The sequence below is a fragment of the Paramisgurnus dabryanus genome, chromosome 22 (genome assembly GCF_030506205.2).
Source record: "Paramisgurnus dabryanus chromosome 22, PD_genome_1.1, whole genome shotgun sequence".
Lineage (NCBI taxonomy): Eukaryota > Metazoa > Chordata > Actinopteri > Cypriniformes > Cobitidae > Paramisgurnus > Paramisgurnus dabryanus.
The window spans coordinates 24969889-24989004 of NC_133358.1; the positions used below are offsets into that span (position 1 = coordinate 24969889).

Here is a 19116-nt window from a genome sequence, read left to right on the forward strand (position 1 = left end):
GCTTTTAATGATAATTAACACAGCACTAAATGTGGTTCCTTTCAAACGTTAAAAGTATAGTCTACTTGTTAAAATATTATTACTGCTGTAAAATAGTTTATTTTGATTATGGCACGATCGCTGGATAATTTTCAAGTTTTTTTACGGAAGCCAATTACTTTTTATTTGCGATATCACAGCGTTGAACGTCTTCACGTGTTGTTATTATTTGCGAGGTACATTTGCAGATAATTCATAGTCATACCTCTGTTTAATCGATTGTGTTTAAGAAGTACACATGCTCAAACTCTTATGACAGCATAGTTTCCCGACTGATACCATAAAATAAAGTGATCTCTTTTCCAGAATCTCACATTTATATTTCTCTAAGAGAGAGAATGAGAGAATGGGTATAACAAATAAAAAAGGTATACAAAAGTTGTATCGTTTTTCTTACCTTTTAATTCCTCAAAATAAAAAATAAACATTGTAGCCTACTGTCAGCAGAGTAGAGAAAAAAAAATGACACAGAGAAAGATAAATGAAACATGACATCTGTCATTATTTGCAAAATATTTAAAGGGCTATTACCAGAATTTCGACCGTAATAGGCTACTGTCTTTAATTTAATAAACGCAAATGTTCAGGCTAATTAAAAGGAAACATGAAAATGTCATCTATTGCAGTAAATGTATTTTTCGGGGGGGGGGGGGTTATGCGGGGACCCACCCACTTTTCATTTGCTTCCGACGCCCATGGCCGAACCGCATTAACTTCCGGATGGTCATTATATACAAAGGACTTACATTACAATTAATAAAAGGGAACTGTTTGAATGCTGTCTTTTATTTGCTTAATAAGTACACAGTATTCATCCACAAAATATCATTTAATTCTTTATTTATTCAGTTCTATAACTTATAAACGTTCAATTTAAGAGCCAGATGCAATTGTGATGCACATGCAAGTTTTGAAAGTGGATCCAGAAATAACAATAATGTACAAAATAATAATTACAGTTTTATTAAAATACATCCTCTTTCTTATAGCACCTCATTTTTGTATTTTGAACAAGCACCATTGTTGTCGTGTGATTTTTTTTTTTTTTTTTTTGTTTTTTTTTGGGCTGCACCGTAAAAGAGGTCCTTCCGTTCTTTCTCCAACTTGTGGACCCCTCACGGTTTGCCTTGGCTCGACGTTGTCCTTCACCTTTCGTTCCATAACAGGTTTCATGTCATGTGATCCTTGCCCTACAAGGGCAACAAGTATTTTCCTGGGTAATACATACATACATGGCAAGACGTGTTCGCTACCCCATTTTTTCAAAACTTGCATGTGGCAGGTACGGGACTCGTTGTTTTCTCTTGACTCGTGTGCCGACCCCGTCCTACCCTGTCAAGTTATTGTTATGTATTTTCGTCATCTGTTGTTTAGCCAAGGAAGCACACCGGACCGACTTCGAATCCAAACTTCTGGTTGGGATCCCCAAAGTCAGTGAACATCACATCGACAATCGGAACCTGATCGATTTTGAGAGTGTTAATCTCCAGAACAGTCTTTCCGTAGCCTTTCCTCGTCTGTAGGATGGGAAAAATATGATTAGGGCGTGTTTGCATATTTACGTCATTGTATACTTTGTAAAGAGCGAACTTACGGCACAACTGTCTGACACGGCCTTGATAAAGGGATTGTTGTCGTAGGACATCTCTTCATCATTGGAGCCCAGGAAGCGGAGTGCCTTGTCGTAGTTGTCTGTGGTGGCGTCGTGCCAGGCTACTGATTGGTGGCAGCTGTAGGTCAGGTTTTGCCTGGCAGAGGCAGTCAGTAGTTTGAGGAATGTCATTTGGACCATATCTATTGGGTTGCCCTCTGCGTCCACGTATGAAAACTTTAGAGTATAAACAAACACAGAATGGTTTTCGCACATGTAAACATTATAATGGAACCATCAATAAAAGCAAAACTGTTATGTTTTTAACAAAGTGAAAAACAGCTAGAATAGACACAGGTATGTCCTGTTTCTCAGAGGTGCAGTGTCGCCTCTATACTCCATTAAATATAAATGTGATGTGTGTGCGTGTGTGTGCGTTCTGTATGAATGATCGTGGGTGTGCTCAGCTTGTTGATGGATCCAAGGCTACACTGACGGCATCTTTAAAAAGCCGAGCTTTTATTGGTGCGTGTCCAATGGTTGGGTAAAGTATAAAGAGGATGCAGACCACTCCGATCCTTTTAGCTTGGAGAAGGACAAGATGATGTTTTTCATAAAGAGAGAAGATGAAAGCAGTATGAGAGAGTGCACTTACTATTTTACCACGCTTAAATTCACTAAACCAAGAGCCTGGAACCTCTTTGGGCCATGAAGATATCCTCACCTGCAAAAAGAAGAAAGTATGTTTAAAGATTTGCACAAACAGCAAGTTTATTCAATACAACGTGAACGGACAGTTCACCCAAAAATGAAAATTATGTCACCCTCATGAGTTTTTTATTTTGATGAACACAAAAGAAGATATTTTGATAAATAATGGTAAGCACACAGCTGCCGTACGCATTGACTTCCATAGTAGGAAAACAAATATTATGGAAGTATTGTGATAAATGATGAAGAAAATATTTTTATAGATGATGGTAAACACATAGTTGATGGTACCCATTTTATTCCATCATATTTTTTATAGATGATGGTAAACACATAGTTGATGGTACCCATTTTATTCCATCATATTTTTTTCTACTATGGAAGTCAATGGTTACAGCTGTGTTTTTCAAAATATCTTCTTCAGAAAAAGAAATTCATACAGGTTACGAACAACATGTTGATGAAAAAATTTATGTTTATGTTTGGGTGCAAATTTATCTTAAACATTTCTAATTTAAAATAGACAAAATGGTTCAGCTGTTTTAAACACGGAGGGCGAAATATAATCAATTTAAATATGTTTACATTGTGATAGTATTTGTTGTACTGCATTTAATATATGCTTAATTTGGAAATCATTTACAGTACTAACAGTTTAACAGTAATGTGAATCATCATCGAGCATTATAAGAATTACAAACAACCTTTTAAAATATTCAAAGTAATAAGAATTGAGAAAGAGTTATATACCAAAATATTGATAAAAGTAGACATTAAAGTAAGCTTGTTATTTACAACCCAGTGTTGGGTCAAAAAGGGACAAACCCAACTTGTTAGGTTGTAATTTAACTACATGTATATATGTATATATATATATATATATATATATATATATATATATATATATATATATATATATATATATATATATATATATATATGTATGTATATATATATATATATTTATGTATATATATATATATATATATATATATATATATATATATATATATATATATGTGTGTGTGTGTATATATATATATATATATATATATATATATATATATATATATATATATATATATATATATATATATATATATATATATATATATATATATATATATATATATATATATATATATATATATATATATATATATATATATATACACACACACATATATATATATATATATATATATATATATATATATATATATATATATATATATATATATGTGTATATGTATATATATTTATATATATGTACATATACATATGTATGTATATATATATACGCATCTGGTCGGAACTTTACTTCCGGTTTCTGTTTGTTTACTAGTTGCTAAACTGAACTCCTGAACAAATACCTCGTTAAAAATAACAAATGTTTTGGTTTCCTAGGTAATCTATGTGTTGTTTATTTGCTTCCCAGCAGGCTTTTTGTTGAATCAAAGACAAGGTTGAATCAACGTTGAATTACATTTTAATTTTGCAAATTTATTCAACGTTAACAACAACTGACATTATTTCAATCAAATTTCAATGTTGATTTTTAAGCACTTTATTAACCGTTTGCAACCGTTTACCATTCACCGTTGTCTCAACGTTGTTTCAACCTTGAATAAACAACTGACCTTATTTCAACGTTGAAGGTCAGTCATATTCCTGCTGGGTTGTTATATAAACTACTTTAAAAGGACTTTGTTGTTATTTATTTTTAGCGAAGTTTACCAAAAGTTACGTGTTTTCCACGAAAGCCGCTTGTTTATGTTGTTACTGCTGAAACCGTCTATAAACATTTTCTGGGTTAATTTACCCAGCGGCTCGGTTCGTCCCCGTTTGACCCAAAGCTGGGTTGAAAATATTTTTTCTTGACTTTAGTGGAAAATATGGATTATACTTGCAGTAACCAAAAGTCGTTTTTCTTTTCATAGTCGTTGAATAGGAAAAGTCCTTTGTATACAGTGACAGATAAGATGCCCCAGTCCTATCTGACTGTTATTGCCTGGTTCTTAAGGGGGATTTCAGAATGTCACTTACTCCGTTTGACTTTTTATCAGGGAAGATGCAGGTCTCTCCTCCCGCTGTAAAGTTGCAGTACACTTTAAAAGAGTCCCCTGAGCATCCCTGGTTGGGATCAATGTAGTATTCACCTGTGAAGGACAATCATACACGTACGCTCTGAGTCGAGAACATTCACAGATATGACATTCAAAACAGGCAGAGCTACTTTCATTATGATCACATGAAAAGTTATTCCCCCGACTCTTTACAGAGGCTAAAAAATACCACAGTCGTTGGCTCGTGTAAATAGAAAAACGGGCTAATGTGAGCATAGTAAAAGCAGCTCTGAAAGGTCAGTCTAAGAGCTGGCATTTTGTGAGCCATGATTTGGAAGAGAGGTCAGCTGACGCCCAAGTCTGCCGAATGCAAAACATTTTCACAATCATGCTTTTACCTTCCAATCTTATTTACATCATACATATTTCTTTAACCACAGCTCACAAAGTAGTACTTTAAAAACCAGCAAACGTGGCATGTTCTATTTATCCGCATCCCTTTTTACTTACCATCTTGGAATTCTGGATGAGCGAGCTGGAGATCTTTGCAGCTTCTCGCCGGGTTGCCCTGTGTGCCCATAGGGTACTTCATACGTTCAATGTCCTGTTTGAGATTATTCAAAGAGCTGAAGATGTCCTCCATGCCCTCTCCGTAGTCCAGTACGGTGCCTGCCTCATCAGCCTGCATGTCAACTGAACGGCGGGACCTCTTGGGATCTCGTATGGGCAGAGGCTGGATTATCTCACCGGGTGGACCCTAAAGAATAAGAGAAAGAGTGTATAGCCCGAGAATGTCCTGAATGTTTTATAATGAAGTTCACGCAGATCTCGAAACAGAAGTTTTACTTACAGGGGGACCTGGAGGTCCAACCGTGCCGGTGTCTCCCTTCTGACCTGCGGAACCCTGTAGGATGGCAATTTAAAAACCATGAGCTAAAATATTAATCTCGGTGTAAATTTTTTCGCAAATTGAACAGAGATAAAAGTTAAACTTACAGTCGAACCCTTGGATCCCTTTGGTCCTTGTGGACCCTAAGAAAAAGGAAATTATGTATCAAATTCAGTGTCTTCATGTCTTCAGTGTTCAATGCACATTTCAAGAAAATAGGTCATAAAATTCTTTAAAATGCAACTTTAATGCATTTTTATAAAATTAAATTGAGAATAATTACTTGTCATGCCATGATGAAGAAATTATGATATCTTTTCTAGATGTAATTATTTTATGGAAATGTCCTATTTTTAGGGTAAATCATGGTGTTTGATCATTTTCAAACCACTTAATAATCACAATTATTTTTCAAATTAAACTGGACACATGATTTTAATTGTTGGATACAGCCAAAAATATCAAGTCTTCTGGACGGTAAAGGCTAAAATGGCATTGCTGTCCTTCCAAAATCTTGTATCTCCATATTTTGTGATTTTTATTTTTGTTATATGGGTCAATGACATGAACTTATTTTTTTCCGTATGGTTTAATTTAATGTAAAAGGGTTAACATTTCAAAATAAATTAGCAGATTACATGCATACGTTCTTTTTTTTTAGGACCAAGTCTAAAATTTCTGGGTTTATTTCACTTTGAAAAAAATATTTGGGGGATAACTGCAAAAATGTCAATGTTGTGTAACCGGTCTGTCAATTGTTGTAACTAGTATTTTTTTAATAAAAAATATAGTAAAAAAAGGGAAATAAAATATAATCATCTAGTTGTGTGTAATATGATTTTTTTTTACATACATTTTTATATCATTTGTCAAATATAATTTAGAAAACAGAGCTGTTTTTATCATATGTCATGACAAATATTACACAAATGCATTAAAATGTACGTTTAGAAATAACTAATAAAATGATATTTAATATTTCTCATTCTTTGGCGCAAATTTTCAGGTCCATTCAGTCTTAACTTTCACAAAAATTGTGCAAATGCAATTTTTTATTGCATAAAATCAACATAAATAAATGATGTGCACTGATATAAACCTGATGCATGCTTTTAAAACAATTTTTAAAAGATTTTTGAATTTCTAATTTTGATATTATTTTAAAATGAATAGGATACCTATTTATACACTACAAAAAATGCTGGGTTATTTTTTGGGTAAAAAAGGGACAAACCCCACCATAGGGGTAAATCCACCTATAAAATGTTTATATTTAACTCAAAAATGCTTTAAAACAACACAGTATATGTTAAATTACAACTTTTTTTAGAGTATACCCTTTTCATAGATGTCATGTTTAGTTGATCAATAACAGAACATAATGAAAAAATACTCACAGGCAATCCAGGAGGACCAGGTGGCCCAATCGGACCAGAAGCTCCACCAACACCCTAAAAATTTGAGAGCAAATGGTGATTAGAAAGCAGTTTTTGCATCTTATTTGTGAATTGACCTGTAGATATCAAAAAATCTAAAGTTGGTTGAATGATCCATTGCAATTCAAACAGCTGTGTGAATAAGTGTCAATATAAGCTTGGATAAGCTCTCCAAGAGTACTCTGCCAAAAAAACGACAATGCTTTGTTCACAGAAATGAAAATGACTCTTGCTAATTGTATAATCCTCTGGTGTGTATTACGCACTGATCATCCCAATTCATTAAAAGTCAAGGACTTTTTAAGTCGTTCTATGGGGAGAAATTCAGACTCTGTTACTAATGCAGCAACAGACCGCACATCTGTCTAATGGGAAATGTTAGTCAGATGAGATGGTTTTATCTTTTTTTCTCAAACTCACAGAAGGGGATAATACAATTTCATTAAGCCTAATCTGAATACGCTTTAAGTTGCATTGCTTTAAATAACTGAGCGTGTCCATAGAGGGCTGTAGTAATTTCTAACCATCTATTTGCTCAATTTTATTTAAAGTTAACAGTAATAACACTTAACTGTGTTTCTTCATCTGAAGTTAATATGATTGCATTCTAACATGAAAAATCAAGTTTTCTCGTGAAGGGTCGTCTTCATTTTAATTGATTAATCAGAAACCAGTGACCAAACATTATCAATATTATAAAAACACGCATTTTTATTGGTTTTAACCACCAAAAATGTGATGTCCCAATGCTATCTCATCGCAATTTGTACGTATTTTACAAGGTGGCTAATTCGTATTAACTCTTTCCTTGCCAGCGTATTCTTTAAAAGTTGCCAGCCAGCGGCATCATTTTTCAGGATTTTCACAAAGTTTAATGTTTGCCCTAGGGCGATACTTCCGGGTTTTACAAGTTGTGGAAGAGCGCCACCTGGATAATGGCGGTGTTGCGGAGAGCCGGAAATACTCATCATTGGCAGGGAAGTGTTTTCTCTTAACTCATCAATGGCGAGGAAAGAGTTAATTGGCACCACATTCGTACATTTTTGTATGATTTTCCTTGACCCCTGTGATGTTGGGGTTGGGGTTCGTTATTGTTTTTTTATGATAAATGTATGCTTTTGCACGATTAACTATACGAATTAGCCTATTCATAAAATATGTACGAATTCTCATGAGATCAGGCTGGATGTCTAATACAGTGGATGCAAGGTCTAAATATTTTAAGATATTTTTATTCTAATAATTTTTGTCTTTAGTATTTCATATGGCATTAGATTAAAGTATTCCCAATTCTCAGTGCTGTCTGATAGAAACAATAAAAGTCATTCATAATTTTGTGTTTTCTATAGGATTAGAAAGTAATGTGAAGTGTTTATGTCGCTATTTGCTTTTCATTGCATTAGATATATATGTTACATGCTGCTTCAGCTATAGGGTTAGACAGAAACATACATTACAGCTTTAAAGTGAAACAAACCGCTTCTTTGAAAACGTGATGTAAACGTCTTGTGTAATTACAGCCTGCTTACTGATATCCGCCTTTCACGGCGGCTTCATCCATAACAAGATTATGATGATGTACGCAGATGCAATAAGTGCAGACATTATTGTTTCAGGTGTTCGTCCTTTCGTTTGCAAACGCCATTTACGGTCAGAGTCCTTGTAATTTCTGTTGATCGGGCGTACGGGATACGATTGGTAAGATGGAAAGGACAAATAAATCGTAAGCAACTTACACCATCACCCTTGCTGCCAGGAAGACCCTGAGGACCAGGCAAACCCCGATCTCCCTTCTCTCCCTGTTCACCTGGAGGTCCGATGAGACCAATTAAACCGGGGTGACCCTGAAGAAAAAACACAACAGATGTCACTGATCGACAGATCGGGCATGATGATGGGTCATTTACATACTACATATACAGTATGCAATTTGCATTTGCCTATGCGTAAAAAGCCCAAAGCCAATGAGCCAAAGATGTAATAATGTATATGTACTAAATTTACATGTCATTCAAAGCAGTGCATTTAGACTATAGATTTTCTGTATGTTTAGATTGATAGATAGATAGATACAGAAGAATAGATAGATATAGAAATAAAAAATATTGAAAAATATATAGTTTGTGTTCAAAACAATTGTGTAACTTCTAAAGTTTGCCCTGGCTTCCATCGAATGACACTATGTGAGGAGTCACAGTCTTTAGCTTTAACCTTGAGCCTTTTCAAATGTAAGACAGCAAATTCATAAAAATGACCGAATTTTATGTCACTGACCTTTTCACCCTTAGAGCCAGGGTCTCCTTTCAGGCCAGGGAGGCCAGGAGGTCCCTAAATAACAAAGAACCAAGAGTGAGAATTCAATTTGCTCGTATACACACAGAAAAAGCGAGACGGGCGGAAAAAAAGGAAAATTCTCTCACCATCGGTCCAGGTGGGCCATCTTGTCCAGGAGCACCAGGAAGCCCTTGTTCACCCTGTGAAAATCCATCCAATTACAACAACCATTACTGCAACCTGCTTTGCTTACCGTCTGCCATTGATTTACTGCGAGCGGGACAATGATTAATGGGCCAGAAACTACAAAAAGTGTGTTCAAATAAACAAGAAAAAGATACAGACTGTAAAAGCAAAGAGAGGCGATTTATTTTCATTGAGGTTTTCTGTCTGGTTATGGCATTTTTTTCAGTATATACTAAAGTAGTGGCCCTAAAAAGCATTTGGACACTTAAAGGGATAGTTCACCCAAAATGCAAAATTCTGTCACAAGTTTATCCAACCTGTATAAATGTCTTTGTTCTGCTGATCACAAATTGAGCACAGTTGTAACCAAACAGTTTTGGAGCACCATTGACGTGATAGTATTTTTCCCACTATAGAAGTCAATTACAAAAATCTAAGTAATGCAGGCTTGGAAAAACTTAATGGCGAGTGAACAATGACAGAATTTTCCATCTTGAGTAAACTGTTCCTTTAATGTCAATATATCTGCATGATTTGTATTTATTTCATTTATTATCTCTTAATTTATAACTTTTATTCATTGTACAGCACTTTGGTCAACAACTGTTGATTTTAATGTGTTTTGTGATCAATTGATTGATTGATTAAAAAATTAAGAAACATTTTTTTGGCATTAAAACCTCTGGAAGAATGTCACACAGTTATTGATTATGAGCTAAGCTGATGTCTAATAGATGTGATATATTATCTATTGTTGAGGTAAAGAGTAAAATGGGGACTCACCACAGGGCCAGGAATTCCTCTAAGTCCTTCAGGACCAGGCTTTCCAGCAGGCCCCTGAGGGCCAACTGGTCCAGTTTTACCCGGTGGACCCTCGGGTCCTGCCTCACCCTAAGGAAACAAGAAAATTATTTTATAATGTTAATAAAACAAATAAAAAAATTAAGTTTTTCCTGATCTTAAATATAGAATTAAATAAACTACTATTTATGCGAATCTGACTTTTTACATTTTTAAGTGCATAATTGGGTCCCCAGTGCTTTTATTTACCTAGAAAATGTAAAAAGGACAACCCAGTAACTTAGTTTTGGTAAACCAATCTCTGCAAGCATGTGAAAAAATAGGTAATTGAAATTTTGCCCCTTTGTGATGTCAAAAGGGGATCTTATTATAATAATACCGTCCCTTAATCTGCATTATTCAACCATGGCACTGCCATTTAGTGCAGAGAGAGAGAGAGAGAGAGAGAGAGAGAGAGAAAATAATTGACAGCACGACTGACTTTTAAAATCAACAAACAACCATCATGGTTCGCATTTTTATCAGCTCATTTGCATTTAAAAGGACACACCCAAAAACGGCACATTTTGCTTACACCTACACAGTGCCAATTTTAACATGTTTTATTAAATTATCTATATGGTATTTTGAGCTAAAACTTAACATACGTACTCTGGGGACACCAAAGATTTATTTGACATCTAAAAAAAGTCTTGTAAAATGTCCCATTTAAAGCTGCAATCCTATGCCTCTCTATCGCCATCTCTGTTTAAAACATAAAACTGCAGTTTACCTTATATACTTATTTTTACGTTTAAAAACAACTGACATTTCCTGCAAAATCGACCTCACAGCTCAACTTATAAATCATTATTATAAGCTTACCGTTGGGTATCAAGGGATGGTACAGAGACACAAATTGTTTACCTATTGCCTCAATAAACAGATGTATTAATTTTTAACCAAAAAAAGTTATGAATTGAAGCTTTGAACCTATTGAGAAGTAACAGGAAAAATTTTAAGAAAAAGACTGAGAAAAATACTGGGAATCCCTTTTCTAACATAAGCAAAATAGGACACAACCTACACACGTCTATCTCGAACCCATTGCTTCCAAAACGACAGGACTTTCCACACACATTAACAGTGAGTCACTCGGTCACAACTCTCTTGGCTGCCTGTGCTTTAATTATGGCAGGGGAGACTGCAGTATGTGCCCGGGCTGAATTGATTTGGATGATGCGTTACCTTGGCGCCCTTCTCTCCTTGTCTGCCTTCAGCTCCAGCAGCCCCCGGGCCTCCCTGAGGACAGAAGAAAAGGACGGTGTATTTGAGCATTTGTCTGTGCTGGGCTATAAAACAAATGGTAAAAAGGTCATGGGGAGACATCACAGTGGCACTTGGGGGATTTTGGGTGATGGGTATTTATGGGCGAATGGATTCACAAAGTGTAATCTCTCTTGTATGGGCGTACACATTTTTCTTTCTTTGCGCTGGGGTAATGTTCTTGAATAGGGGGCGAGTTTTTGACTCTTTAGTGAATATTTCTCATGGTAGGTTTATTCTTGAAAGTCAATTTTTGCATAGAAACATATTTCAAAGTCTCCTCACCAAAAAGCTATTGAACATTTTCAGTTATTGCCTAGGAGAAAAGTTACAGCTTATTAAATACACGTTGACCTTTCCTAACAGAAAACCCCAATAGCGGCATGTTGCTACATTAATGGAAATAGGAAAAGGTAGTATACGTTTATACTAATTTAAAATTGTGACAAGTTGCCCCAATGAAAATGTGACACATTTTGACATTTGTGACAACCTGCCTCGGTGTACACTACTATTGACAGTTAAGGAAATTATATATTTTTCAATACTTCAAGAGAGCTAATAGTCTAGGGACCGCCTGACAAGAATAAAAGAATAAGTACGAAAATAGTGGAGCGATTTCCATATTCATTTCAAACGCACCTGCTAAAATGCTGAGACAGCAAAACATCTCTGTGTTTCATGCAAAACAAGCTCTAGCACGAAATTATTGATGCAGGAAAGTTAATATTACGAGACTGGCCAAGATCAGTTTTCCCCCCGACCGTCTTTTCCGTCTAGGATTAAAGCACCATTGGCGATTCTCAATTCGAAGCCCGTGAGCCCCTGCTGTGCGCATAAAGTATGCTGATAGGATGTATAATTTTTCCAGGGAGATTGCCACCAAGTAAACTGGAAAAGCAAGTTGTGTTTTCTGTACGTTTTGCATGAATAATGCATTCGTATGCAGATAGGATTGCCATAAAGCTTTATGGAGGAATGATGGAATAGGAGAGTTTTGCCTGAACCGCCTATTAAATTTCAAGCAGAACTGTTTGCTTTGTCGAAAAATGACATGAAACCCAAACAGGGCTTGTAAAACTGTATGGTGCACATCTAGTATAAATGCACCTATAATATTTCATCTTGATATATGTGACCCAGTCTGTGAAAACCCAGTTGAAGTCATTTTTGTTTTCTACATAAAATCATCCTACATAATGTAAATAACATATATAACCTTGATTTATTTAATGTTGACTGAGTAAGGTCATATCAAAGACTAAAATCAATGATTGAAATTAAACTTTGACGCTCTAAATAAGACTTTACCCTGCTTTTCACAGATGTGTTTAAACCCAAACCGAACCTAAGGAATCCCAGGATAAAAATAAAAACAGGGGATCTTACAACTGAAGACATGTCGACATTGCTGTTTTCTCCATTGATTTGAGAGAAGCAAACTATTTTTTTTTTTGTATTGCAACGGCCTTGCCCCGTTTCTATTGTGCATAGTGCACAAATCTAAAAGTCAATTGAATGGCAAAAGTTAATAACAGCTATACAGATGCAGGCGGCACAAAACGCAGAGACAGCTGTACATAAACTGTAAAAAGTAGAGAAAAATAGTGTTTAAAGTCAAAAGCAAATAAATAAATTATATTCCAGGCCTGAATGCATCTCAAAACTATATAAATTGAAAAAGTTTACTTTTCTGTGTTAAAAATGATGCACTATTTTGCTGACTGATGAAACAACGCTATTTCCGCGAGGCGGTGAGTTGTCACATTGCAGAACAAATTTCTTTTGATGTGGCGGCGTGAGAAGGAGCTTGGGTTCCCATCACAAACGTGACAGTTATATTTCCTCTTCCTCTGTAAAATCCTTCCCGCCGCTGTCCCCTCATCGCTGTCAATCAAAGTGGCCGAGATCAATACAGTGTCTGAACTGATTTTCTTCTCTCATCCTGAGAGAGATGTAGGACCTCAGAGGAGGAAATGAGTTCTGGCTCCGACGCCATTTAAGCTGTGTTTTTCGATTTCGGGGCGATGATTTATTATGCGCTATTCATCATCCCGGGAAGGTCTTTGTTTTTTTATTTTGCTGTTAAGCAGGGCCAGAAACAACCAATCATCTGTGCTGATTAGGATGCATATCTAAACTAAAAAGGTGACTTATTTATCACAGGTCTGAATCTTTATAAATGGCCAAATAAATCAATAGTGATTGTAGTAGTACCTTGAAACCCAAAAATACTGATCTCATAAAAGCATGTGGAATAAATATGCAGTTACAGCTTTAAAAAAATTCATATTAATGATGAAGAATTTACTTACGCGCTTGCCAGGAGGTCCTGGTGGTCCCGCTTCTCCAGATGGACCAGGGGGTCCCTAAACAATGTGAAATAAAATGAATATGAACAGCTTAGATTAACAGAGGGGGAACTTATCTAAACCAGCAGATGGGAAATAAATAACTTTAATTTATTAAAAATGTTTTCATAAACAAACTTTTTCTTTGCCTTGCTTAGGCAATTTTAGGGTAATTAATTGAATGCAATTAAGAGAAACTCTTGAGTTTCATAAACACACAAGCATAAGGTGGATAAAAAATTGCACAATTATTCAGCTCTGTGATGGATTGATTTCTAAAATGATGATCTTTTAACGGAAATAAGGAAGCTGTATGTATTTCTGTAAGTCTTACGCTAAACTTTCAAATATCTAGAGCAAAGATCTTAATATATTAAATTGAACAGTAAATGACTCATTTTCTTGCACTGGCAAACCCAAATTGTTAATAAAAACTCAAATTTATGGGCTGCCTGTATGGGCTCTACCAAAGATATTGGATATAACAAGATTGAGTACTCGTATTACTATAAATAGGGGATAATGCAACGCACAATATGGCCACTTTGGCGATGGAAGTCCCACCTTCCAGTTTAAAGAACCAATCATTAATCAATAAAGACTGACGATTTTTTTTAAACGACAATTTAAGCCTAAGAAACGAAATTATGGTTGATGTCAGGTTTATTTGTTGATCAGAAATATGTTGTTTAATTTTGGATTTTAGAGGTATCCGTCTCTCCCTATTCAAGTAGATAGGACTTTAGTCATGCATGAGGCGTCGCAAACATGGCGTGTGACTTCCCTAAATTGACTTTTTGTGTATTATCCAAATTTAGTTAATATAATAATAAATGGTTTGGACTGAACTGTACATACATTTGTGCAAGAAAATAATGTTCTCCTAAATAAATGTCAATTTATTTCATTGCATGTATTGACTATTGTATTGGCAGAAAATCATAAGGGAAGCATAATTTGTAATTTATTAGGGCTGTCAAAAGATCCCGATTATTTTTTTTAATTTATATATAATATATATATAATATTTACATATAATTATTATGTATATGCATAATTATTTAACATTTTTATATATACATATAAAATATATAAATAATTAAAAATTATTAAAAAAATAAAAATTATTAAAAATGTAAATTATATATATAAATAAATATGTATGTGTATATATACATATTTATTTATATATATAAATGTTAAAAAATTATGCATATACATAATAATTACACCCAATAAACACACAACTATATTATGCAAACACACACTTTTATTTTGTATGCGATTAATCGTGATTAATCTTTTGACAGCCTTAATATTTATAAACAATCGTGGACATCAATGCTACTGATGTAAGTGACTCATTTCAACATAAACCTTACATACAGCACAAATGTACTGCACTTTAATTTATTAGATATACTCACAGGTTGACCGGCTTCTCCATCTTCTCCTTTTTCTCCTGAGGATCCATCTATTCCCTGAAAGAAAATAATAGTACGAAGTATTACAGACAGGGTGTAATTGACTGACAAAGTCATCCGTTTACACTGTAAATGTCAACATCAAATAGTTTGACTGATAGATTTTGGCACTTACAGCAACACCTGGCTCACCAGGTGGACCGGGGTCTCCAGGAAAACCAACAGGGCCCTAGAGTAACAAATTGAAAACACAAGTTAAGCAGAAGGGATGTCAATAACTTAAAACCTAAATTCCAATAATAAATAATTAATAAATACTTCTTAAAAAAAGAAAAATGCAATGTAAGCATCACACGGTTGGATAATTTCATTCGAATGATCTTGTCTTATTTATCTTGATCACATAAACAACTAAAATTATTTTCAATTAGTGGAGGAAATTTCATATTTTATTAGCAATATCAATCTAAAGTACCATTTCCTATTACAGCAAGGCTCATTGGCTCTAGGAAATCATTAAAGAGTGTATTTATTTGTTTGACCTTTCTTCTCACCTCACTGTTGTGGTGTATTGAAACATCTTATAGATAAATGAATAACAAGAGAACGGTTTTACAGTATATCACTTACAGGGTTACCCTTGGGGCCATCATCTCCAGGGGGTCCTTTGGGTCCTGCGGGTCCGGCAGCGCCAGAGGGACCAGATTCTCCCTTCTCTCCTCTCTCACCTTTCGGGCCCTGCAGCATATATCACAAAGATGAAAGGGTCGAATGCAGAGCCCCGAGGCACTTTATGAACTGAAGCACCCGGAGAACAATGAGTGCAGACATGTTCAACATTCTGATGTGAAAATTCAAAAGACTTCATCAGCTATTCATGTCAGTATTGACAAGCTAGGCTTGCGATTGGCTGAATTCCCAACTGCAGATATGGCAGAATATTCATCAATATATTATAGCAAAGTTAACATCTGAAAAACTTTTGGAGTCATCTGAATGACCATGAAAAGCATCATTGATGGCTAAAAAATGGTTCCTAGCGGTCACTAGGGCAGAACCCTTTAAAAAGGTACAGATATGAACTCTTTAGGTGGCTGGGGTTTGCAAGAGTAATGTTTTCACAATATTATTTATTGGTAACACAAATGTATCATATGTAACTTTATTTACATACCTTAACATCATCTGCCAGTGATGTAAGAAAAATAAGCTTAAAACATGATTATTTTCATTCCCAAATGTCACCTTATCAAAGTTTTGTCAGGACCATTTCCTTCTATATGAACCGTACAGTTTAACATGCCATTTTTTCTGATCCCTGTGACTTTTATGTCACACCCCGTTCACATGATTCATTGCCGCATGTTAAACCCATCTGTCTTTGTAATCTTTCATCAAAATCTAAGAAACCATCTCTCAAACAACGTTCCTTTATGGTTGATATGCTTTTAACCCCTTCTTCAACTACCTGGCATATAGATTTCTCATAATCGAATCGATTTCCAGTGAAATCTGCCCTAGGTTGTTAAAAAGTGTTTCAGGTTGACCTTGAGGTTCTTGACAATAAAGAGTTATATTTTCTTCTGAACTTGATATTAAACTGTTGTTTGTATGACAGGTATGCAATACATTTGCAGTATGGCTACTTAATTTAAAACAATAAAAAAAGCTTAATGATTTGCTAAACAAATAAAACTTTACTCACCCCAGGTCCAGGCTCTCCAGGTGGTCCGGGGTTGCCAGCTTCTCCTTGCTCACCCTGTGAAGAATAATACAGGTTAAGCACAGAAATACGGTACAGTAGTGTAAAATGCTATTACTCATGATCGCTACGTGTCAGCAAACATAATACATTGTTCCATTTATTGGCTACATAATATATAAATAAATATGAAATATTGAAAAGACGTGAAACTAGTTGTGTATAAAATTGGTTGCCAGGGAATCGGCTGCTCTTAATACAAAAATCCGAATGTTGTAATTGAATCGATCAGAATTAAGTATTCCCGAGAGCCGTGTTATAAAGATAGATTAAATTTTTTATCTAAGAGAGCTGAAGTGGATAAAAGTACTTCCAGCTCCTAATGGACGTAACATAACAGTGACCTGTTACATATTCTAGATTCCTCTCAGCAGCCAGAGCATTAAATATTAATGGCCGGTGGGTCTGCCAAATAGTGGTGAAGTTTTTGAAATATTGTCAGATCTCCAGTGAACTGTGCACTGATCGTGTTTTAGCACTAATCTAGGCAAATTTTAAATGAAGTCTATAACAGCAAGTGCTGTATTTTTTTTAAAGCAGAAATAAACATAAAGCTGGGAATATACTCACCTTTTCACCGACAGATCCCATCCCTCCTATTCCACCAGGAGGACCTTGTGGACCCTTCGATAACAGAAATCAATATGTTAGGCTTTGAAATGTAAAGCTATTTAGTTAAACAAAGTGGTGTAAATCAGCTGAGATACAGTAAATGATCTTACATCAGCACCAGAGGGACCCTGAGGACCTCTGGGACCGGGTGGGCCAGGGGGACCCTGAGGTAAAAATAAGAGAGTCAAATGAGATTTCACAAGTAGTTACGGATTCATTCAAACTGATTATCTTTTTGGTAATTTAGCGAAATATAATGTGCAACTTTTTCGCTGCAAAAAATGACATTCTTACTTAGTATTTTTGTCTTGTTTTCAGTAGAAATATCTAATAATTCTTAAATCAAGATGTATTTTCCTGATGAGCAAAATGACCTAAAGAAATAATACTAGTTTTTAGACAAAAAATATACAATTTAAGTGAATTTGTGCTTAAAACAAGCAAAAATATCTGCCAATGGGGTGAGAAAATTTTACTTGAATTAAGTGTTTAAGAAAAAAGATATCTTATTTCACAAATTTTTTTCTCACCCCATTGCCAGATATTTTTGCTTGTTTTAAGGACAATTTCACTTAAATTGTATATTATTTGTCTTAAAACTAGACTTATTTACTTAGGTCATTTTGCTCATCAAGAAAAAGCATCTTAATTTAAGAATTTTTAGATATTTCTACTGAAAACAAGACAAAAATACTAAGTAAGAAAGTCATTTTTTGCAGGGATAGACACAAACAGGTATTATTTGGAGACAGGTAACATTTTGTAAGCAGCAATTATTATTATTGGAGAGTTTTTTACTATACTAAAATTTTGTTATAAATTTAAAAGTATATTTTCTTAAAACATCTTACCATTGGACCGACGTCTCCATTTTCTCCTTTCTCACCCGATGGTCCAGGTAGACCCTGTTAAAAATAGGCACATTTTTATTTATTCTTATTTTATTTTCCTCGTTACATTAATGGGCAAAGATGCATCGCTGCTTCAAGACAACACAATGGACATTTTGATGAAAATATGAAATAATCTGTCTCAGATGCTGTTGGCAGAGGACAGCAATAATGTTTCATTTCCAAACTGGCAAATAGAGCAGACAAAGGTGGAGTCTGTATGTTGAAATATAAGAGAGCACCTAATATCCTGTTTCATTTTTAGCTCAATGTTTATTGTTTGTTATTTTTTCACATGTTGGGTAGTTTCAGCCCTAAGCACGATATAAAAGCTTATTTACTCAGCGCAGAAACTTATAATTGATGCACAATGTATTTTTCTCGGTTTAAACAACCCCTGAGGATGGCCAGTGGTGTGCGACACTCGCTCTCCACTAAGAAACTATTAAAAAAACGCATGTCGTTTTTCAGATTAACTAATGGCCAATTAATAGAAGACTTCACTAAGAATAAATCACATCCGCTAATGCTGGAGGAGAATTATGCAAATCAATTAAGAGTGCAAACACAGCCAAAAAAAATATCTTAAACAAAATTCAGCGGTGGCACAGTGGGTAGCACCTCACAGAAAGAAGATCCCTGGTTCGAGCTTCGAATGGAGTTTGTATGTCAGTGTACTCCAGGTTCATCCCAGAAACATGCAAGTTGAAGATTGCAACTGAAGATTTACATTTAGCAAAAGCTGTAATCCAAAGCGACTTACAAATAAGGTGAACAAT

General features: G+C 34.9%; 1 protein-coding gene across 1 annotated transcript in view; it reads right to left on the reverse strand.

Annotated features, from left to right (window-relative positions):
- Positions 1-862: 862 nt before the first annotated feature.
- Positions 863-19116, reverse strand: part of col11a1a (collagen, type XI, alpha 1a) — an 83101-nt gene continuing 64847 nt past the window's right edge. The window contains exons 47-67 of the mRNA XM_065258485.1: positions 18299-18352; positions 17558-17611; positions 17406-17459; positions 16779-16832; positions 15704-15811; positions 15249-15302; positions 15077-15130; positions 13614-13667; positions 11221-11274; positions 9976-10083; positions 9153-9206; positions 9007-9060; positions 8469-8576; positions 6694-6747; positions 5404-5439; positions 5258-5311; positions 4918-5164; positions 4388-4500; positions 2286-2354; positions 1634-1867; positions 863-1556 (exon numbers count right to left, since the gene is read on the reverse strand). Of these exons, the coding sequence (XP_065114557.1) occupies positions 1410-1556; positions 1634-1867; positions 2286-2354; positions 4388-4500; positions 4918-5164; positions 5258-5311; positions 5404-5439; positions 6694-6747; positions 8469-8576; positions 9007-9060; positions 9153-9206; positions 9976-10083; positions 11221-11274; positions 13614-13667; positions 15077-15130; positions 15249-15302; positions 15704-15811; positions 16779-16832; positions 17406-17459; positions 17558-17611; positions 18299-18352 (1818 nt within the window). The 3' untranslated portion in view covers positions 863-1409. The remainder of the gene's footprint in view (positions 1557-1633; positions 1868-2285; positions 2355-4387; positions 4501-4917; positions 5165-5257; positions 5312-5403; positions 5440-6693; positions 6748-8468; positions 8577-9006; positions 9061-9152; positions 9207-9975; positions 10084-11220; positions 11275-13613; positions 13668-15076; positions 15131-15248; positions 15303-15703; positions 15812-16778; positions 16833-17405; positions 17460-17557; positions 17612-18298; positions 18353-19116) is intronic.